Source organism: Lutra lutra, chromosome 4, assembly GCF_902655055.1.
Source record: "Lutra lutra chromosome 4, mLutLut1.2, whole genome shotgun sequence".
Classification (NCBI taxonomy): domain Eukaryota; kingdom Metazoa; phylum Chordata; class Mammalia; order Carnivora; family Mustelidae; genus Lutra; species Lutra lutra.
This window is the reverse complement of record NC_062281.1, coordinates 49,913,722-49,935,897: the sequence shown is the minus strand read 5'-3', so window position 1 is coordinate 49,935,897 and position 22,176 is coordinate 49,913,722. Positions and strand designations below refer to the sequence as shown.

At 37.8% G+C, this 22,176-nt stretch overlaps 1 protein-coding gene and 1 pseudogene across 1 annotated transcript; both read right to left on the bottom strand.

Annotated features, from left to right (window-relative positions):
* Positions 1 to 266: 266 nt before the first annotated feature.
* The window catches only part of LOC125097255 (40S ribosomal protein SA-like), a 100,409-nt pseudogene continuing 78,499 nt past the window's right edge, over positions 267 to 22,176 (bottom strand).
* On the bottom strand, positions 287 to 20,410 carry SLC7A13 (solute carrier family 7 member 13; the record flags this gene model as incomplete). Its single annotated transcript, XM_053447835.1, is given in 6 exon segments — positions 287 to 371; positions 12,360 to 12,408; positions 15,622 to 15,747; positions 16,433 to 16,438; positions 19,727 to 19,852; positions 19,855 to 20,410. Coding segments are annotated over 6 exon segments (948 nt in total), but the record flags the coding sequence as incomplete, so codon positions are not given.

The window sequence follows — 22,176 nt, the reverse complement described above, 5'->3', positions numbered from 1 at the left end:
TACGTCAGAGGGAGAAATGCGAAAGCAGCAGCAGCCTGAACACTTAAAAGTCAGAAGTGCTGCCATCTGTATATACAGCACATCCCAATCCTTGTGCATTTCACACACACACACCTGCCATCAGTGTCACCTCTCTTTCCAGGCCCAGACACCCCCTCTCTAATGTTACAGTCTGGCCACCTCAAGGTAAAAGTAATACCATGATGGAAATATTATGAGTGTTGACACAGACAGATTTCAGTTCAACTCTTGACTCGGTCACTTACTAACTCTGGTGTTGAGAGCTTCAGGATCTTCTGTTAAATAGTTGCATCTGAGTCTTGAGGTCCTCACTTCTGGCCTTAGCGTGGCAAGTCTGGGGGATAGGGAAGCTGGGGAAGGAGAAGATGGGTCAGAGATTTGGCATTTTTTTTTTTTCTAGCTCAGCTTTCTCACACAAAAATGGAAGAGTCCCAGTACCCTGCTATTCAATTGGCCTCTGGGCATAGTGAGGAGTTTCTATTACCCCACAGAGAAAATTCCAAGCCAAGTTCAAGAAGCCCTGTCTACTATGCACAAGGTTCCAGGGATAAAATCCAAATGACACAGACTTAGGGAGAGGGGTGGTATTTCACAATCTATTCTAGTTATCTTATAAAAATAAAGAGTTGACCAAATGTCCATCCACAGATGAATGGATAAACAAAATATGGCACATACATATAATAAAATATTATTCAGTCTTAAAAAGGAAAGAAATTTAGACACAAGCTACAACATGGATGAACCTTGAAGACATTATGCTAAGTGAAATAATCCAGTCACAAAAGGACAAATATTATGTGATTCCGCTCACATGGGGTAACTAGAGAAGTCAAAATCATAGCGACACAAAGAAAAAATGATTTCAGGAGCTGGGCGTTGGCAGAAATGGGAGCTAGTGTTTAATAGGTACAGAGTCTTTGGGAAAGATGAAAAAAATCTGGAGGTAGATGGTGGTAATGGTTGCAAACAGTGTGAAATGTACTTATGCTTCAGAACTATACATTTTTAAAATAATTACCATGGTAAATTTTATGTCATGTATATTTTATGTCATGTATATTTTACCACAGTAAATAGAAAACAATATAGAATTGAGCTGCCTAGCTCTTCAGGATGTCCCCAAATGAATGCTTCCTAAGTTAGGAGATTGCCCTGTCCTTACCCTCTCTCTCCTATCACTTTCTTCATCATATTGCTCTCTCCCCCTTCCCCACTTCCTGAGCACTGCAATTTCCCCAGCAGTTAGCTATTCATAAGTTTCTTTAGCACCTGGGAAATTTTGTTTTCTTCCAGTATAAGTTGTAAATCATAGTCATTTCCTTCCTGCCCTTGGTTTTCACTGCTGGGAAGGCAAGAAGAGGAAGCTTCAAGTCTCGGGATCGGGGAGGAAAGGAGGATAATCTTCCAATGTGAGCTGGAGTTTGGGTCTTTGGTTTGTTTTCCTTTGGTTGTCCTCAAGCACATGAAACAAATTAGATAGCATCCCTGCAGCTCCCAAAGAGATTCCTGTCTCTCCAACTAGCATAACTTCAAGTCCTTGTGTTAAAGAGCTTCTTCTCTCCTTGGTTGCATTTCAAAACTTTCTTGCATTTATTCATCATGAGAGGCTTCCATGACCAACTGTATCTTCCCAATAACCAGAATATACCTACCCACCCCGCAAAGACAAGGAGTAGGAGAATTGTTGGTAGAGTCTTACCATGCTGACCTAATAATGAGAACAAAAGGTAACACAGGTGAATCCTCCACCTGTTCTTGACATGGAAGCTCAATAAATGATGCAAATTTTAAAGATCAGAACCATGGATACCTGGGTGGCACCCTTGGTTAAGCCTTGGCCTTCAGCTTAGGTCATGATCCCAGGATCCTAGGACTGAGTACTGCAATGGGTTCCTTGCCCAGCAGGGAGCCTGCTTCTCCCTCTGCCTGCCTCTGCCCCTGCTTGCTCAGTCTCTCTCCCTCTGACAAATAAATAAATAAAACCTTAAAAAAAAAATAAAGATCAGAACCATATCTAAGTGTCATGGAAGAACTTTAAACATTACACAAATTTTTTTAGGATAGATTCTGTGGGATTTTTGAACAAGGGAAGGACATGTTTATAGCTCTACTTCGGGAAGATAAATTAATACCACTGAGGAAGATATACTGAAAAAGAACGCAACTAGATGCTGAAAAATTAATTAAAAGGTAAGGACACTTCAGGAACCAACTCGAGCGTGCTTTCCGAAACATGAAACAGTCAATTAATTATCTGATTCTCTGAACACCAAGTGGGTGTTCAACAATTCAATTCAATACTAATTCTTTTTTTTTTATTTCTTTTCAGCGTAACAGAATTCATTGTTTATGCACCACACCCCAGTGCTCCATGCAATACGTGCCCTCCATAATACCCACCACCTGGCTCCCCCAACCTCCCACCCCTCTGCCCCTTCAAAACTCTCAGATTGTTTTTCAGAGTCCATAGTCTGATTCTTTTTTTTTTTTTTAAGATTTTATTTATTTATTTGACAGACAGAGATCACAAGTAGGCAGAGAGGCAGGCAGAGAGAGAGGAAGGGAAGCAGGCTCCCTGCCGAGCAGAGAGCCCGATGCGGGACTCGATCCCAGGACCCTGAGATCATGACCTGAGCCGAAGGCAGCGGCCCAACCCACTGAGCCACCCAGGCGCCCCCCATAGTCTGATTCTTAATACTGATACTTAACTGAAGTTAATGCAGACTCCACAGGTTAAAGGTTCAGTCCCACAAGACTGTCCCCTACTTCAGATGCTAATCACAAATCCTGAGCCTGACAGGCTCTTTATTTGTGACTGACAGGCTACAAAACTATGGTTCCCATTACCCCTCTTCAGGTTTGATAATTTGCTAGTAGAACTCAGAAACATACTTTACTTATATTTACTGGTGTATTATTAAGGGCATTTTAAAGGATATAAATGAATAGCTAGATAAAGAGACACATAGGGCAAGGTCTGGAAGGGTCCTGCTCCCAGGAGCTTCTGTTACCCTAGAGATACAGAGTGCCACCCTCCTGACATAGTTTATGTCAGGAGGGTGGCACCAACCTATAAACTCTCTGAACTCCATCACGTGGGGGTTTCTATGGAGGTTTCATTATTACATAGGCACAATTGAGTAATTCATTGGCCATTAGTGATTAACTTAATCGCCTGTCCCTCTCCCCTCACCAGAGATTGGGAAGGTGAGGCTGAAAGGTCTGTGATTCTAATTAAGACTTGGTGTTTCCAATGACTAGCCCCCATCCCTAAGCTACCTAGGGTCCCACCAAGAGTCACCTTGTTAGAACAAAAGAAGCTCCTATCACCCTATCACACAGGAAATTCCAAGTGTTTAGGAAGAATGCCAAGAACGGGGGACAAAGACCAGATATTTTTCTATGACAACACAGAAGAATATTGCAGAAACTGCTAGAAAAAAAGGAAAAAAAAAAAAAGACATTGGTTGTTGGTGTTGGAAAAACCCCATAATCGATGGTCAGAAGTTAAAGGCTTGTGCTAGAAAAATAGATGCAGCAATGGAAAGGAGAAAAGCAATCATGTGAGAAACACCGTCAAGGTAAAATTAATAGAATGTAGACGATCAATTAAATACAGGGAAGTGAGGGAAAGGAGGACTCAAAGATGACCCTTAAGTATGAGTCTACATTGCTGAGAAGATATTGACGCTGCCTACTAAGAAGTAAAAGTAGAGCGGATTTGGTAGGGAAGATGTTCAATTTTATACATCCCGAGTTTGAAATACCAGTAAAAGATTCTAGTACAACAGCTCAAGTAGGAACATGAAAATATTAGAGTACAGTTAGATAACAATTTTATACTGTATTGAAAAAACTCCTTTGAGATTGGATCAACCCACACGAAACTTTGGGACATGTTGACATTTTATCCTCTCCATCTGATATCCTCTCTATCTCCAACTTTTGAAAGAAACTCACACATTTGGAAGTAATTTTCACTACCAAGAAAGTAAGTTGAGAAATAGAAGAAATAAGAAGAAAATATAAATTATAAATGAATCCTTAAAAGACTTAACTTTAGACACTTTCCAGAAAATGTCTTTCACTGACCTAAGAGCTAGAGAATGCTTTTGTGTGTGTGCTATGCTAATTATAGTCATATTTCTGAAGATGGGTTCATATCTTCCTTTGCCCTTTCACTAGCTTTACAAGTTTTTCTCTTCTTTCTGATTTTCTGTACCCCTTCAAAGTTTGAAAAGAATACATAGCTTGATTGTGTTCTTTAATATACTTAACTTTTTTCTCAAGTTGCCAAGCATTGGTAATAGAAATAAAAAGTTGGCAATAGAAAGTTGGCAAGACGTAGTGGGAAGGGAGAGAGAGGAGAGGTTTTGAGACAGGTGAGACTGGCAGGTAACTTCTGCAGGATCTCAGACACACTTTGGCAATGAGCTCTGGTTCTAGTAATCAGCATTATCGCTTTCAACTTTGCTGAAATTGCCTACTGCTGTTTTAAGGAGCCTTGACACTTGTGGAATGAAAGGTAATTCTCTCCCAAAATGTCAGAAATTCTTTCATCCATTCTATCTTGCTATAAAAATAAGAATCAGTAGAACATGGATGTCTGAGATCGAATGGCTGACTTGCTCATTTCATAGGTGCCTGATCTGGAGTAGCGTCTAAAAATCATTTAAATAGGGGCGTCTGGGTGGCTCAGTTGTTAAGCCTCTGCCTTCGGCTCAGGTCATGATCCCAGGGTCCTGGGATCAAGCCCTGCATTAGGCTCCCTGCTCTACAAGGAGCCTGCTTCTCCCTCTCCCACTCCCCCTGCTTGTGTTCCCTCTCTCACTGTCTGTCTCTGTCAAATAAATAAACAAAAAAATTAAAAAATAAATAATTTAAATTTTTAAAAAATAATCTAAATAATTTGCATCTGTAGAATGACTATTTTTGCTGCATATATATATATAAACATTTGTGGGGTACTTATTATAGGTTCTGCAACTTACATGCATAGTTTTATTCAAGGCTCACAACAATGCTATGAGGATGGAATATGGTCAGACACACCTCCACCATCAATGTGAATCTGCCAACAAAATCTCCACCTCCAATATGAAGAGTGATAATTGTCATTCTCAGACTTTTTCTATACTCTAATTTTAAAACTCTGACTGAATATTCTCTCACACTGGAATCCAAGCCATCATTTTACTAGTTGTACCATAGCTAAAATCTCCTCAATGTAGTCAGCGTCTAACTAAATCCACCACACCATCCCTCCTGTCATTACTGATTCACCAGTTTGTGAATAAACATTTTCCCTCATCAGACTACAAGCTGTGTTTTCCACTGACTGGGGTTTGAAGACTACTCATCCCATGAGACTCCACAAAGGCCATTTTTCAGCTCATATACAAGATGAAGAAAGCATATGGCACTGTCCCATTAGTGGCTTTTTTCTCTCAACCACAGATGTGTGCCCATAATCTTTCGATGGCTTTCCAGAAGAGTGACCAAAGAAACTACGGCATTAATTCTTCGATGGCTTTGGCTTTTCAAAACTGAAAGTCTCAGATTATGCCTTTAGGCTCATAAAATATTTAGACATAAATCATTTACTTGTTTCCAGCAGATTTTACACAAATTTAATCATTGGTTTAGGTCATTTCCTTTATATTGACCTGAGGTAACTTGGATGCTATTGAACCAGCATCAAAACATCACAAAGTCTTGAGCTCTTACTTCTTAAATTATGATTTCTGCACAGCTTGCATCAAGCTTTTTAAAAATTCCAAAACAAGAATGGGCTTTGAGTTCAGTTGTGACATCAAGAGTTATGTGAGCCAGAATTTTTCAGTAAGAAACACAATGTGTGTTTCCTGTAAGCAAAAGAAAATAATATTATCTCTCAATTTTATGTATGTCTTTTAAAAGTACAGACTGCTGTGATAAGATTGAGACCAACAGATGATAAAATTCAAGTTGGAACTCTGGTTGCTGCCCAGAATGAGCCCATCAATTCAGAAGAGGAAGAGAATTATAAAGGCCACAGGCTTTTATAAAGAACACCTTGTTCTGTAGAAATTTCTGTGATGCACTCAATTTGTTTTAATGAGTTCTGTTTATGGCAAAATGCTAAATGCATATTACATAAATTGAAATTTGATACTATTCAAGCCTGTAAGATTTTCAGATAAAATCCCAGATAGGGTGAGAGACAAGGTCTGTCCTTAATGCAGTTCAAAGAGATTTCTCAGGAGGAGCTCCAGGATAATTTCCCATGATGCAATGGACTACTTAATTTGCAGTAAATGGCACAATGCAAACTTCTACGGAGAGTTAATATTTTTCTATTGATATCAATATTTGTTCACTTACTCATTTATTCATTTATTTGTTCCTCTAATAAAATGTATTACATATCTACTGTGTTCTTTTGTTTTATAAATTTTATAGAAAATTTACCATATGCCACATATGAACATGAAAATACTTATATATAAGGCTATGCCTGCCTCCAATTAGCATAGTCTCATTAGGCCAAATCATGAGTATTATTAGTAAGACAGTTTTTTAAAGTGAAAAAAGGTAGAGGTCTTAATTAATTTAAAAGTGTTAACCACTATTTATTTAGAGTTTGCTATATGCCAGTTACTGAGAAAAATACTTTATCTTATTTTTAATATAATTCCCATACAAACCTACATGGTAAGTTTAACTCCAATTTGTAAATGATAAAACAGGCTTAAAGAGATTGATTACATCTCTCATCACTTAGCGACCACTACCAAACACCCTGCATTCTACCACTCTTGCCAGCTGAAATATATTTTTTAAAGATTTATTTATTTATTTGAGAGAGAGAGAGAGTGTGGTGGGGGAAGGGCAGTGGGAAGGGGAGAGAGAATCCTAAGCAGACCCTGCACTGAGCAAGGAGCCTGACATGGCTTGATCCCAGGACCCTGAGATCATGACCTGAGCCTAAAGCAAGAGTTGGAGATTTAACCGACTGTGCCATCCAGGCACCCTGCCAGTTAAAATGCTTTTAGCTTAAAGTAGAAAACTGGTAAAAGTGTCTTAAATCATAAGCAATTAAGTCACAAAGCAAGAAGTTACAGACAAGCAGTTTCAGGAATGGTTAAATTTTCAGGTTAACAATATGAGGGTTCTTTTTTTTTTTTTTTTTAAGATTTTATTTATTTGACAGACAGAGACCACAAGGAGGCAGAGAGGCAGGCAGAGAGAGAGGAGGAAGCAGGCTCCTTGCCGAGCAGAGAGCCCGATGTGGGGCTCGATCCCAGGACCTGGAGATCATGACCTGAGCTGAAGGCAGTGGCTTAACCCACTAAGCCACCCAGGCGCCCCATCAATATGAGGGTTCTATCTGTTTCTCATGGTTCTTCTAATTTTCAACTCAGGTGCCCTTTAGCGAGAAGATTAGAAGATTTCTCTCAGGAAGCTGACCAGCCCAAGACGACAGATATACAGATTTTATCTTGGGGGAGGGGGGTCCTTAACAATTAGCCCACCCATATCACCACATACAGTAGTCATTCCTAACCCATGGATTATTCATTCCAAGACTCCCACTGGCTGCCTGAAACCGAAGATAGAACCAAACTCTACGTATACTGTTTTTTCCTATGTACACCTAAGTATGATAAAGTTTAATCTATAAATTCAGCATAGTAAGGGATTAACAACAGAAACTGGTAATAAAATGGAATGATTTTAACAATAAACTGTAATAAAAGTTATGTGAATGTGGTCCCTCTTTCTCTCTTTCTTAAAGTATCTTATTGTATTATCACACCATTCTTTTGATGTGAGAAGATAAAATGCCTACGTGATGAGATGAAGTGAGAGGTCAGTGATATAGACATTGGGACTTTATGTCAGGCCACTACTGACCTTCTAACAAGATATAGGAGAGGCACCTGCTTCCAGACCACAGTTGACTGCAGGTAACTGAAGCCGCAGAAAATGAAACTATGAATAAAGAGGAACTACAATAGTCAGTTTTTAATTTTGTAGACTTCATGCATACATTCAGAATTCCCATCAACTTTTTGGCTCATTAATCATAAGGAGACAGTTAAAGCATACAAGGCATCTGAGAAAAGCTCTAATTCAATATGGACAATAGAAATACAAGTGCAAATATTGAATCTATGAGCCAAAAACAGTATGTTATTAAAAAGAAACACAAATGAAACCTTGGAAATTAAAAATATAATAATTAGGATGAAGGAAGAGGGAAGCATGAAAAAAAATCTCCAGAGAATAGGAACAAAAACATAGATTAAAAATAGGAAAGAAAAGATAATATCCTAAGACCAGTCCAGGAGTTCCAACATCAAAGTAATAAAAATGCTGGAAAAAGAAAACAACATAAATAGAAAAAAGGAACTTAGCAATGAAATGATTCAAGAAAATTTCCCCAAAACCAAAAGAGAGTATTTTCTATATTGAAAAGTCTCATCAAAGGCTTAACACCCCAGGTGAAAATAAAGGAAAGCTTAGTTTTTTCTCTCATCTCAAAGTTATGGAAGTACCTTACACAGAAACATAAGGCTGAAGCTTTAGTCCCTACAAATTTACTGTGTGACTTCTCTATATTCAGGTAGTTTGTTTTCCATGCTTCTAAATGAGCACATAGCTATATGCTGGGAAATATCCCAACATGCCTAAGCCATTGGCATAGAGTTGACACTTAAACAAATTGAACAAAAGATAACATCTCCAAGAATCCCATCTTCTAGGCCTAATGGAAAGACATGAACAGAGCCACTGAAGCACAATTATTTTCTTTACAACCACATCATTAGCCTAGACAACAAAATGTGGCATAAATAGCAACATCAAGATTCTTGCTTGTCAAGAATTCCCAGGGTACTCTCTTTGTCTGCTAGGGTCTCTTCAGGATCATAATAATCCAGCTCTAGAGATTACCTGGCTATGATCTTCAAGTCTAGTTTATGGTCTCTTTTGAAATACTGATTCTGTCCTTTCAGGACACGTTGCTAACATGGAGGGTCACAGTACTACATCCTGACACGGAGTTTGAGATTCTTCCTGATTATATATTTTAGTTCCAACTCTAGCATGTGGATGAATTTGCCCCCACAGAAAGAAGTAAAAATAAGGTGGCCTACATGAATCAGCCTATATGGCTGTAAGATGTTACCACACAAATAGGGAATTGAATTTGATAAGTAGGAAGACCTAGCTTAGTAGCTTGAATAGCAGCTCCCCTAAAAAATACCCGCTTGGAACGTCAGAATGGGATCTAATTTGGAATAAGGGTCTTTGTGGAATTAAGAGCCTCAAGATGAAATCGTCCTGGATTTAGAGTGAGTGCCCTTATAAGAGAAAGGAGAAGGAGATTTGACACACAGAGAGACACAGGGGAGAAGACAGAGGCAGACACTGGAGTAATGCAGCTAAAAGCCAAGGAAAGCAAAGGAATCCAGCCACCACTAGGAGCTAGGAGAAAGGCATGGATCAGATCCTCCCTGAGGGCCTCCAAAAAGAACCAATCTTACCAACACCTTGATTTTGGACTTCTAGCCTCCAAAATTGTGAGAGAACAAGTTTCTGGTTTTTTGTTTGTTTGTTTGTTTGTTTTTTTAAAGATTTTATTTATTTGACAGACAGAGAGAGATCACGGTAGGCAGAGAGGCAGGCAGAGAGAGAGGAGGAAGCAGGCTCCCCGCTGAGCAGGGAGCCCGATGCGGGGCTCGATCCCAGGACCCTGAGATCATGACCTGAGCGGAAGGCAGAGGCTTAACCCACTGAGCCACCCAGGCGCCCCAAGTTTCCGTTTTTTTAAGCCACCACATTTGTGATAGTTTGTTATGGCAACCAACCCTAGGAAACTAATACACTCTCTTAGAGCTATTCTAAACCTGCTCTGGCTAGAAAGGAAGTGAAAATTCCTCAAATGTCATCTGCTTTGCCAATTTCATGATGCAAGCAAGAGTTAATATCTCAAAGGCCCTAATTACACAATAGAGACGAGATCACTTTTAAACTTCAAAGTACAGTCATACACAACTTATTAATTTCCACAGTACACTTGGGTTAAATGGGTAAGTGTCATTAACTGCCCTTCAGAGTGTAGCAAATAAGCCCCTTGCCTAATGTCGTCAAAGGAATTCTTGACAGAGTGGCTTCAAGACAGACTCCACTTAAAGTAAATATGACAGGAAAGTAAAGCACTCATGGTCAGGAGTGGTACAAAAGGAATCGGAAAGCAGAAGGTTTGCTATACAAACATTCTAGAAGGCCTTATTTTCTATATATAAACATATATGTATAATGTTTATATAACATATATAGTATATATATATAAACTATATAAAATTCATGCTACAATTTTCCTTAAAAGACAAATCTTTAAACCCTGGCTTTTGCTATCATCAACCAATTTCTTGTCACCTGTTGTGAAACAAAAGTTTCCCTGAGAATTTTTATTGACCTGACAGACTTGCACAGGGGTATCTATTCCACACAGTCTTAGAGCAGGTATGTCTCAAGCCATAATTTATAGGAAAGACTTTGGTGCCAAAACTGAGAACAAAACTCTAACATCTAGAACAAGGACATGATAGCTGTGTTCTACCCTGCCATAATCAGACCATATTTAGGAAGTCTACATTGTTTACAACATAAAGAATTAAGGATTTCTTAACATAAAAAGATCCTATCTGGGAGGAGTGACGGAATCAAGGCTTTCAAAAGCAGGAATTCTTGAATACTGGGCGTGGGGGGTTGGCATATAAATCTGGAAAAGGGAAGACTCAGATCCATGAGATAGCTATCACCAATACTTAAAAAGATGTAATGTGAAAGGGGATTTCACTTGATAGGAGAAATCACATTTCAGCTTCTTATTAAGAAAAACTTTGGAAGGGTGGCACAGTTGGTTAAGCTTCTGACTCTTGGTTTTGGCTCAGGTCATGATTTCAGGGTTGCTGTTGAAGACATAGTAAAGGCTCCTCGGTATTCAGAGGAAGGAATATGAAGGAAAATAACCTAAAACCCATGCTTCAAAATAGCTTTTAGTTTGAAAAAATACTACTAGTAGGGAGCAGCTGATAAGACAAATGGTGTTATTTTTTTTAATCTTCAAATCAGCACCAATAGAAGGACTCAAGTATGATAAAGAGAATGCTTTTTTATTTTAATTGCTAAATTTTATCACAAAGTCACCACAAATTCAGTAGTAAAAGGTTGGGGTGTAGAAAAAAGAAAATGGAAGAGGGAAAAATACCAACGTATCAACCAATGCAAACCAAAACAGAGCTTTAGTTATACAACGATTTCTGCATGGTTTTTAAAGCTAGGTATTATCATGGGCACCTCTTTATACACTATTTCTTTGAAGAAAGAAAGTTACCATGGGTATTTCATCATTAATGTTCTATCATGTGCTTGATCTTTTTTTTATTTAACTTGGCATGTTTAAAAGGCTATTTTCTTTAACAGTTTCTACTTCTGACATCTGTTCTTCAGACACATCAGGGGTGCAAATATTAAACTGCAATTGTAAATAGCATGTCATCTTCTCAAACCAAATCAGCCTCAATTTAAAAAATATATATATATATATATAATATGTATAATATATAAAATATATAAAACAGAAGTTTTACATACCTTTAATATATTTTAAATTGAGGCTGAGAACAAAGAGACACATATAGACATAATGTATATGTGGAGACTTCACCAAAGGGATCAAAGCAAAACATAGGCTGATGGTGATTGTTATCAATGGTAATGGAAAGGACACCTGAAAAAAGGGCAAAATTCAAACAATAAGATATGAAAACCCATATAATGTATCTGCATACTTCTACAAACAAAAATAAGATAAAAACTAGTGATAGAAAATGGGTTAAATTATCTGAGTGTAGATAAATCTGGCTTAGTAGAATGTTGAAGACTTTCATTTTCAGGGTATTATTGGTTGAAGGATTGAACATCTAAGTGTTTTGACTGTTCATGAGTAGAAATAGTCATGATCATTTGGTTGTAAGAGAACCATCTTCTGATCTAGATGGAATGAATTCCTTAAGATGGAGTTCCTAGGGCTCCAAGAAAGTTATAATTTTCCTGGGGAAATATCTAGGCTGTAGGAAATTCATGTCAAAAACACAGAACATCCTCAAACCCTCTGTTATTCAGGCAGATAGTGACAGGCAAATATTATAACTTTATAGGCTCAGTCTATGTAAAAAATTAAAAAAAAAAAAAAAACTTTAGCCGAGGCAATTCTCCCTATTTTGGGCGGATTTTTGCTTTTGTTTTTGTTTTAGCCAAAAAACTTGAAGTCCTGTTCTTACCTGCTCTGCCCTAGGATTGATAAGTGTCCTGCACCAAACACTACGCAACCTAGGAAGAAATTTCAATAGGCAGTCACTTTTGATACATCTTTAATAAATAGATTTGAGTCTATACCCCCAAATATAGCTATATTCATATTTATGAAACCCTTTGATTAGAAGGTCATTCCCTTGGGAATTTATTAAGAATTTCCTCTTGGGGCACCTGGCTGGCTCAGTCAGTAGAGCATGAGACCCTTGGTCTTGGGGTTGTAAGTTCAAGCTCCATGTTGGGTGTAGAGCTTATATTAAAAAGAATAATAATAATAATCCCCTCTTAATTTGTAAAACACCTCTGAGAAAGATAATTTGTCATCTCACAGCTCAATATCAATGATCAAATAACTGAAGGGAAAGAAAAGAGCATTCATATGGGATTCATGACAAACATTAACTACTTTTACTTATGGTTGCCCTTGCCATTCTTTTTGATGCAAATGTGTATCGAATAATTATATAAATCATAATAACTATCAATGTGAGACTCTGGATTGTTTGCACGTTTTAGCTTGTTTAATACATTCCACATTTCTAGGAGGTAAGCATTATTTATTACCATTTTTAGATCTGAAGAAACTGAGGATCAGAGGAAAAATAACAAGATGATTCCTCCTTCCCCATGTATTTTCTGAACACTTTCTGGAGGTCACCACATGGCAATAATCATGTTATGATTTTTGGTTCACCTGACTGTCCAAATAGATTATACCCTGCCTAAAGCCAGGAGCCACATCTTATTCCTTTCTGCACCCAGAATACCTAATAAGATACTTAAAATGTAGTTGCTTCTCAATAACTGATACTGTTAGGGGATGGCTGGATGGAAAAAGTAGAAGTGAGGACTAGACAGGAAAGATGGTTTTAAGTCAACCAACGTTGATGGTTGCTTTTTTTCCCCTATTTTTTTTTAAGATTTTATTTACTTATTTGAGAGAGAGAGAGAAAAAGAGCAAGCAGGGGAAGAGGCAGAGGGGGAGGGAGAGAGAGAGAGAGAATCCAACCAGACACCCGGCTGAGTGCAGAGCCTGATGCAGTGCTCCATCTCACATGACCAGAGCTGTAACTAAGAGTAGGACACTTAACCGACTGAGTCACCCAGGTGCCCCTCCCCTGTGTTCTTTCTTCAATTTCTTATATTATGTATTTCTTATGTTTGTTTGTAGGGGCTAAAAGGCAAACACTCTAAAGAAACTGCCTAGATTTCAGTCTTGGCTCTACTTCATGCTAGGTGCAATTGGGCAAGTAACAACTTTTCTAAACCAGTTTCCTCGTCTATAAAATGGGGATAAGAGTAGTATCCACCTTTTGTGTTACAGAGAGCAGTAAATGTGATAATGCAAGGAAAGCTTTTAACGTGATGGCTAGTCCACCAGGACTATTCTGATCATCAGAGGATCAAGGTCACCTTCCTCCAATAATATCCTGATGTTGCCAAGTTTTTGTTTATTTCCTTTTCTGTAATTAAAGGGCTCTCCTGTAAAGAAAACAAAAAAATTAAAATAAAAACAAACAAAACAAAACAAAAAAAGCGCAAATCTCCTCACGCAGACTGAAAGAAAATTTAAAGTAAGTAAAGTAGAAAGGATGGAATTTGTTGATGACCAAATTGAGTTGATGTTTCAGGACAGGAAATGCTATCACTTGTGACCACATAGCAGTACTTGCCTCTTGTACTTCCCACCTGTAGGAACTCCTGGGACTGTGGGATCATGACCTGAGCCAAGGCAAACGCTCAACCAACTGAACCACCCCAGCCCCCACTCTCATTATTTTCTTAATTTAAATTCCTAATACAATAAAAGATGGATATTTGAATCCAAGAAAATTATTTCAGAATCTAACCATGGTCTAAGGATTATATGCCTAGAAGAGTAAGCATTAAAAACCGAATCATGGGCACCTGGGTGGCTCAGTGGGTTAAAGCCTCTGCCTTCGGCACAGGTCATGATCCCAGGATCCTGGGATCAAGTCCAGCATCAGGCTCTCTGCTCAGCAGGAAGCCTGCTTCCCCTCCCCTCTCTCTTCCTGCCTCTCTGCCTAGTTGTCATCTCTGTCTGTCAAAAAAATAAATAAAATCTTAAAAAAAAAAAACTAATCACAAGCATTATGGTCAAAATACTTCATGGGTCTTCTACACGTATGGAACAATTGCACCACCCAAAAAATTGCTGCAACTGTTAGGACACACCAGACGAGATAATCATAGTTTTTAACAACCAATATGACCAGAGAACTGGCAGTCATAACAGATGCCAGATTCAATGAATCATAACATCAGGATCAGCTGATCAGCAGTCCTGACCACACCCATAATTAATTTTGTTCATTTATTCTTTACATAATCAAAGTAGTTAATAAATCACTACTTGCTCTGATGCAATTTAGCATTTGGTTTGATCCACAAATGCTCAGAATCTTGGTCATTTCTAGTTTATGGTTCCCTAAGTGCACTAGACCATGTGAATCAACACTGATACCACGGATATGGCAGCTTCTTGCTCAGCCAGAAGCTTCTTGCTCCACAAGAATGGAGGCAAAGTGTGTTAGGACTCTTATATTAAACCTCTCTTAGATTTACCTCCAGTGCCTCAAAGATTTACCAAAACAGTAATAGCTACTCAAAAGAGATTAGTCCTAATGGTACTGGATGCTGGTTTATCTCAGAAGTTTATTTCATATTTCCATTATGTCCAGGGCCCCTTTGCCACCATAAATTTTAGAGTCATTTATAAGAAACAACATTATATTACATATTAATACTATTAATTATAGCCATCAATTTACCATTAATATCTACTCTTTTAACTGCTGATAGCCCACATTTCCAGTTTATCATTCTTTATGTCATGTAGAACATTTAGAAAATCAACATGGTAAAAGTTTTAATAGACCAAGCACTGATTACAGAGTATCACTCTGGTGAGGAAAGATCATGAAAGGAATACAAATATTTTGAACCTAGTCTGCATCATATGTCAACATTATATATATGTATTTTTTCCGTATCACCAGAAATATGGTTTTCCATATTATCATGCTTAACTATAAAACTCTTTCCTAAGCCAAATCATACTCTTTGGCCCCTTCGTTATTTTTTGAAAATTACAAGTTGATTCTGTATATGAAATAGTGAAGAACAAACAGCAGTCTGACTGGTGAAGGGATACTGATGACCCAAATGGTCTTTACTATTATTTATTGCTTCAGTCACTTGTATACAAACCTGAAGAGAGAATATCTCTGGGTGTCAGAATAGTCAGGTAGGAAATACTAACTAGTAGATAAATGATAGTCACCAGAAGTAATGCAGTTAATATGCATCTTGGAATTGTCTCTCTGGGTTCTTCAGCTCCCCTATAACACATAAAAGAGCAATGAGTAAAATTATTTCTTGAGTTTATCTTTAAAACTGCTTTATGCATTAATTATTGGGCTGGATTCCTCCAATGCACCCAGGCCACCACCACACTTACTAAAACACATACACACAAACATATTAGTGAACTACTACACAGCTATTGCCTTTCTAAGTTTGGTGATAAATGCAGAAAAGGGGGGAAATTTTCTTCATTTTCCTTAGAGATGGTAACATTTCTGAAGAAAGTCACAAGAATGAAAATCAAAACTGATCCCATAGAACCCTGTATGGTTTGGGGCCTACCTGTGTCTTCAGCCTCAGCTGTTTGGTAGAAAGCATTTAGTTTGGGAAGTAGAATATGATAGTGAGCAAAAACAAACAGGAAGCTTAACCTCAAGAAGACAGATGCATGGATTAAATGATCATATAAATAAAAACGATAATAGTGACTGTGGTAAATATCCCTATGGTAAACATGTGGTAAATATTAAAAGAGATAAAGGTCTTTGAGAAAATATTACATAATAATTTGATGATCTATCTGTGTCATAGGCCCATGGGCTTTTCTTCAGTTTCTCAAAAGTGTCATGGCCCCTGTACCCATGTGGAATGCTCTTTGCTTTCCTAGTTGCTGAGCTGACACTTACTGTTCCTTCAGATCTCGACAACATCGTACCTTCTCCTGGGAACATAAGAGAGGAAGCTCCCCTTGGCTAGCAAAAACCATCATAGCATACATTTTCATAGCATATATGAAAAGAGTAAAAGAATCAGTCATAAATTCTCTTCTCCTGTAGGCTCTTTGCCTTCCCTTAATGTCACTATTAAGTGCAAAAAAGAAAAGAGGTCATGATTTAGCATCATAGGTAATGGATTTTCTAAGATAGTTTTATTCTCAAATATTGTCCCATTTGTCACTCCGTTTTCCCCAATTTTGCCATTCTATAAAAGTTATCCCTGACATAAAGAATTGAACATTATAATCATGTGTATATAATGTGACCCTGTGCCCTGGCTACTGGTAATAGAACTGTGTAGACCTCTGTCTCACTGAAAGCCAATCACTGCCAGTATACAAGAAGATTCCTCTTAAGAATTTGAACCAAATGTCAACAACACCAAGAGAGAGGAAAAAAGCAACATAACATAGCAAAAAAGAAAGGTGGCTGATAAATCTAGTTTTTAAGTCATAGAGCTTCCCTAACTCCTGTTGCTCCTAAAGATTAGTTGCTCAGGTGTTCCTTGAAATACAACATTATTCTTCCAGCAAGTTCTTTTATGGTATAAGCCAATGTGTGTGGGTTTCTGTTACTTAAAGACTAATCCCCCTGACTAATAAATATCTGTGCTTTGACATATGTCAAATCTGTTTTATCTGAATCTGCCCACGGGTAGAATGCACTACCCATGGTGTACACTATGAGCTGATTGAGCACTTAAAGAGTAAGAAATTTCAGTGTTCTCAGCTAAATGATGTCTGAAGCACTTACTAGTGGGCTTCTGGACAATTTATTCACTATTAAGGTTTCAATTTCTTTACCTGTATATGGGGAGAACAGAAAATATGACAATAAAATTCCAATCAAATGTCTAGCACTTAATAAGTTATTAATGACTATGGTTATTAGTCAAAGGTTTTGAACAAGGAAAAAGCAACTTTTAGGATTAACTACATTTTCCTCTGGGCTTTTTACTCTTTCTTATTATGTATTAGATTTACAGAGAGTAAGAAATATAATATAACATAACATAACATAATTCAAGTTTATAATAGCCAGACAGTGAATATCCTTGGTCTTGAACTTAGAAGATAGATGTTCCTACAAGATGCTAAGTCAGCTGCCTACATATCACCATTTTACAGTTAAAAGTGTTACTTGGAACTTCACTGTACTTAAAGCTTATTAAGTAAATTAACAGTCCTGAAATACTGAAGTCTCTCCTGCTTTTGTTTACTGCCAGCCACTTGTAAAGAGTTCTACAATAGTTTAAAGGTTAGTAAATTTTGTGAATCTATTTTCAGCAGAGAAGAATTATCTAGCAGTGAAACATCTCTGGCAATGGAACAAGATGAATAAAATAGAAGCCAGAGACATCTCTTCTAGCCTTATAAGAGAGAGTGACGAAGTGAGAGAGAGAGAGAGAGAGAGAGAGGGAAAGTCAAGCTAATTACGCTAGCCTCTCAAATTGCAGTGGTACATTTAATCACAAACTGCTTAGAAAAGTAATCTCATCTCACAGCATTCTTATCACAGTATTTCACTGTTTAACTCAATGCAGACTTTCTTCTCCTGTCCAGAGTTCACCAGTGACTTCTTACTTAGTGAAACGTCTTCTACTCAGTCCTCACACTCCTCAACTTCTCAAGCCCTTCACCAGGTTGATCATACCCTCTTTTTTGGAACATAGAGTGATTTTCTTTCATAATTCTCTCAACCTCCTCTGGTTTCGTCATTGCATCTGCTTTCTCCACCTACCCCCTTAAAGTTGCCTTCTCCAGTCTCCAACCCTATGCCACTTTATTCTACTTCTTTCTATATACTTGCCTGAATAATCCTATCTACAAACCAACTCATCAGATGGAGACCATTTTTGCAACCACCCAAGGTTACACGCTGTGTCCTGCAGTATTTCTGGTCTCCACAGGCTTCACTCCTAGTATTTTACTGCTGGAATTTTTTTGTTTAAGATTGTCTTTATTTATTCAACAAAGAGAGAGAGCACATGGAGGGGGAGCGTCAGGCAGAGGGAGAAGCTGTCTCCCTGCCAGCTGAGCAGGGAGCCCGATGCCGAAGCTGGAGCCCAGGACCCTGGAATCTTGACCTGAGCAGAAGACAGATGCTTAACCAACTGAGCCACCCAGGCTCCTGCTGCTGGAATTTTTTGAGCTCAATGAAAGTTGCCACCTTTTGATAACACAACAAAGGTGTTCTTACCATCTACTGAATTCTCACTGTAATCACATTGTTCTCTTATTACCACTTACTAAATTCTATCATGCCATTGTTTATAAGCACAGAATTATACTGATTTTAAATCATAATGACCGTTTTTTACATGAAGGAGGAAAAAAAAAAGTAAGTCCAGAGAGGTGACGAAACTTGCCACAGCTCATTAAGTGGCAGAGGTCAGACCAAAATTTAGATATTGCCTTTTCCATTAGACTACTAGCCTCTTTAGGGTAAAGAATATATCTTACTCAAGGAACTACTACAGGGTTTCAAAAATATCCAGTGTTTAAAAAATATTTGCTGACCAAATTATTTAATACATAAGGGACACATCAGTGACTCAGGGGGTCTTATGATTAAAAGAAATATGTGCTTAAGACTAGAACCTACTTCATGTTGAAATGTCAAGGAAAAGAACTGGTAAAAAGGTTGAAGTTGAAAAAAATGAAATAAATAGGGAATTTCCCTGAGGAGGTGAGAGGAAAAGAAGGGTTCAAAGGAAGAGACTGATCTCAAAAATGAAGAAAGAAATCTTTTGTCTTGACATTGAAGGGAAGAGTGTTAAATCCAGCCTCTGGGCAATTATATTTATGATTCTCTTCTCTTTAAAAGTACTTCAGAGCATAAGTGTGTCACACCCACTCACAACACAAACAAAGTCTGGCATTGGATCACTCCTGAGGAACATGTCCACAACCCCAGAATTCATCCATTAACAGAAAGGAAACTAGATTAACATGGAGATCCCATAAATGTGGGCCCAGAAAAGAAAGCTGAAAAAAAGAAGTCGTTCAATAAAACAAGCATTTTTGAATGAATGGGGGAAAACATTAAGATTGGGTGATAAGTGCAAGACTGCCATATTCTGACTCAATTTAGAAAGTAAGAAAGAAAAATAAACACTGAATCATCATGTATTTAAAATAAAATTCAAAATATATTTTAAAAAGATGTACATTTCACATTGCATGAAGTAAGTCATGACTTGAGATTTTCTTTCTCAATGAATTGGTAATTACCTGCTATAAATGTAAAATATCCTCTGCCTGAAAATGCAAAATATCTTTGGAAAACAGCATCTATAAACTGGAAGGCTTCTGGAAACGCAGTATCAAAAGAGTTCTGAAAGCTTTCTACATTCTCTTCCTTCCTTTCATCAGCAGTACCACTCTGCGTAACGAAATAAGACCGAGTAGGGCCATTTTCAGCACTAGGCTGTCTGTCTGAAGCCAAATCACCTCTTTCACACTTTGACAATTCAGAATTCCCACAGTCCACAATATGGCTAGTGCCAGACATTTCTTTGGTAGCTTTAGAGCAGAGCAGCTAGGATAAAAAGGCTCAATGCTATAGTCAGTGAGGAGTAGGGCTGGACCTAACCCTGGCCCCAGAAACAAAGCTGTCCAGAGATTCAGGAGAGAGATCAAGTTGTCAGAACATCTTTTGAGAAAATACCGAGCTCCTCTGCATGGGAAGGTTATACCCATCCCTGCTGAGCAGAAAGTGGTCATCATGGAAAACAGGGCACAGGCAGCCTAAAAACACAAAGAAAACCCTACATTTATGCAAGAGTACTTCAGTGCCCCTTTGCTGGGGGTCACAAAAAGTCCTGTACCAATGATATTAATGAATAAAAAACTTGTGCTCCCGCAATATCCAATCATTCTCTAGAGTTGTATCTTCTTCCCTTTATCCACTGTAATTAAAATATTTTAAAAATATATAAATCATAATTTCTAAATTTTTCTGCCTATATTGCTGAAAAGGATGTTCATAGATTCTCTGAAATAAAAGTGTTGTCCTTTTTGCACCATATTATTAAATACAGCCTATTTTCAATCGTTAACAAAATATATGTGATGCATCCAAATAAAATAGTGTAAAGTTGATTGGAAGGATTCAGTTTAACTTGTTGCTAATTATTATCAAAATTAATACATTCAGATGGAAAAAAGGAATTTCAAAAAACAGGGTATTACAACAAAACAGGAGTTTCTTACTCTATTTCACTCTTTCCCAAACACATTCTAGTTCTTTTCTCTGGGGACACCATTTATGTATGGTATTAGTTCTTCTTGGTAGTTGCCTCCATAACTCTGAATAATATGAAAAGTCTTTTTTTTTAATTCACAAATATCTCAACTTTGGAGAGAGTCTATTAACTTCCTCCCATAAACACCGACGAATCAACTCACTTACTTTCCTCTTACTTAAACTACTTCTTCCTCCCATTTTTTATCGTCAAGCTCTTAAGAAACAAAGTATTCACCCTTCATCAGGCTCGTGGAAACCAATTAAAAAGGTGGGAGAGTGAAATTCCTTGCAACATAAGACTGTCCCTTAACCCGCCATCATTCTGATAGCCTGGATCACATGCAGAAAGATGTGAACCTGAAATATAGGAGAAAGCCTGACCCCACAGACAGGGGGAAGGAAGTTTCTGAACATCTGAGCAAGGCCTCAGCCTTAGTAGCTCTTATATACATTGATTTTATAATGCAAAGCTTTGTTCTGAGGATCTCCAAAACCTTATAAGCTTGGGACACACCACCAGTCTCAGAAGTAAATTATTTTCAAGTTATCCTTTAAGAATGAATGAAAACCAAAATTGCTTCTGTTTTCATTCTGGCTATGGCTATTTCCTGGCAGACTGCATCCAAGAAAATCCACTGAAAATATTGTATAGATCTCCATAAACATGATCAGTTCCTCTCCCAAATGAAACCATGCCTCTCATCCCATCCCAGGAAGCAAAGACCTGGGAGTGAGGGAAGGAGACCAGAAAGCTCACCTTAAGAAGATAGAAACAAAGTATGAGAAGTAAACCAGACACAGAGAGACAAGTACTATATGATTTCACTTCTATGAGAAATCTAAAATAGTCAGATTTATAAAATCAAGGACTGGAATGGTGGTTATGGGCTGAGAGGAAAATGAGGTGTCATTACTCAACAGTCATAACATTTAAGCTAAATAAAATGAATAAACTCTAGAGATCTGCTGTACCAAAGCATACCTATGTTTATAATAACGCATGCTGAAAAATTTTTTAAGGGAATAGAGCTTATGTTAATTGTTTTTATCATAATAAAATGCTTTTTAAAAGAGTAAAATATAATTTAACTCATGAAAAAAAAAAACAAAAAACAAAAAACAAAGTAAGAATAAGAGGCAGAGTTAGCCAATGTCCTGCCCATCCATCTTCCACCTACCTGCTGCTTTCAGGAGAGATAGTGAGGGAATCCATTACCCATGCTCTGAATCTCACAGCAGGAAAATAAGGCTAGAGGAAGAACCATGGCTTCCAAATAAAAGTGTGGTAGCTTTGTGGTGTGTCACTTTGACTAAGCTGAACTACATTTGCCACTCTCAGCTAGAACGGACCATAAGGAGGATTCTTGTGTGAGATTTGAAGTACCCAAGTGCAGCAGCAGTTATTTTGATAGTTCATATTGACAAGGAATGCTTC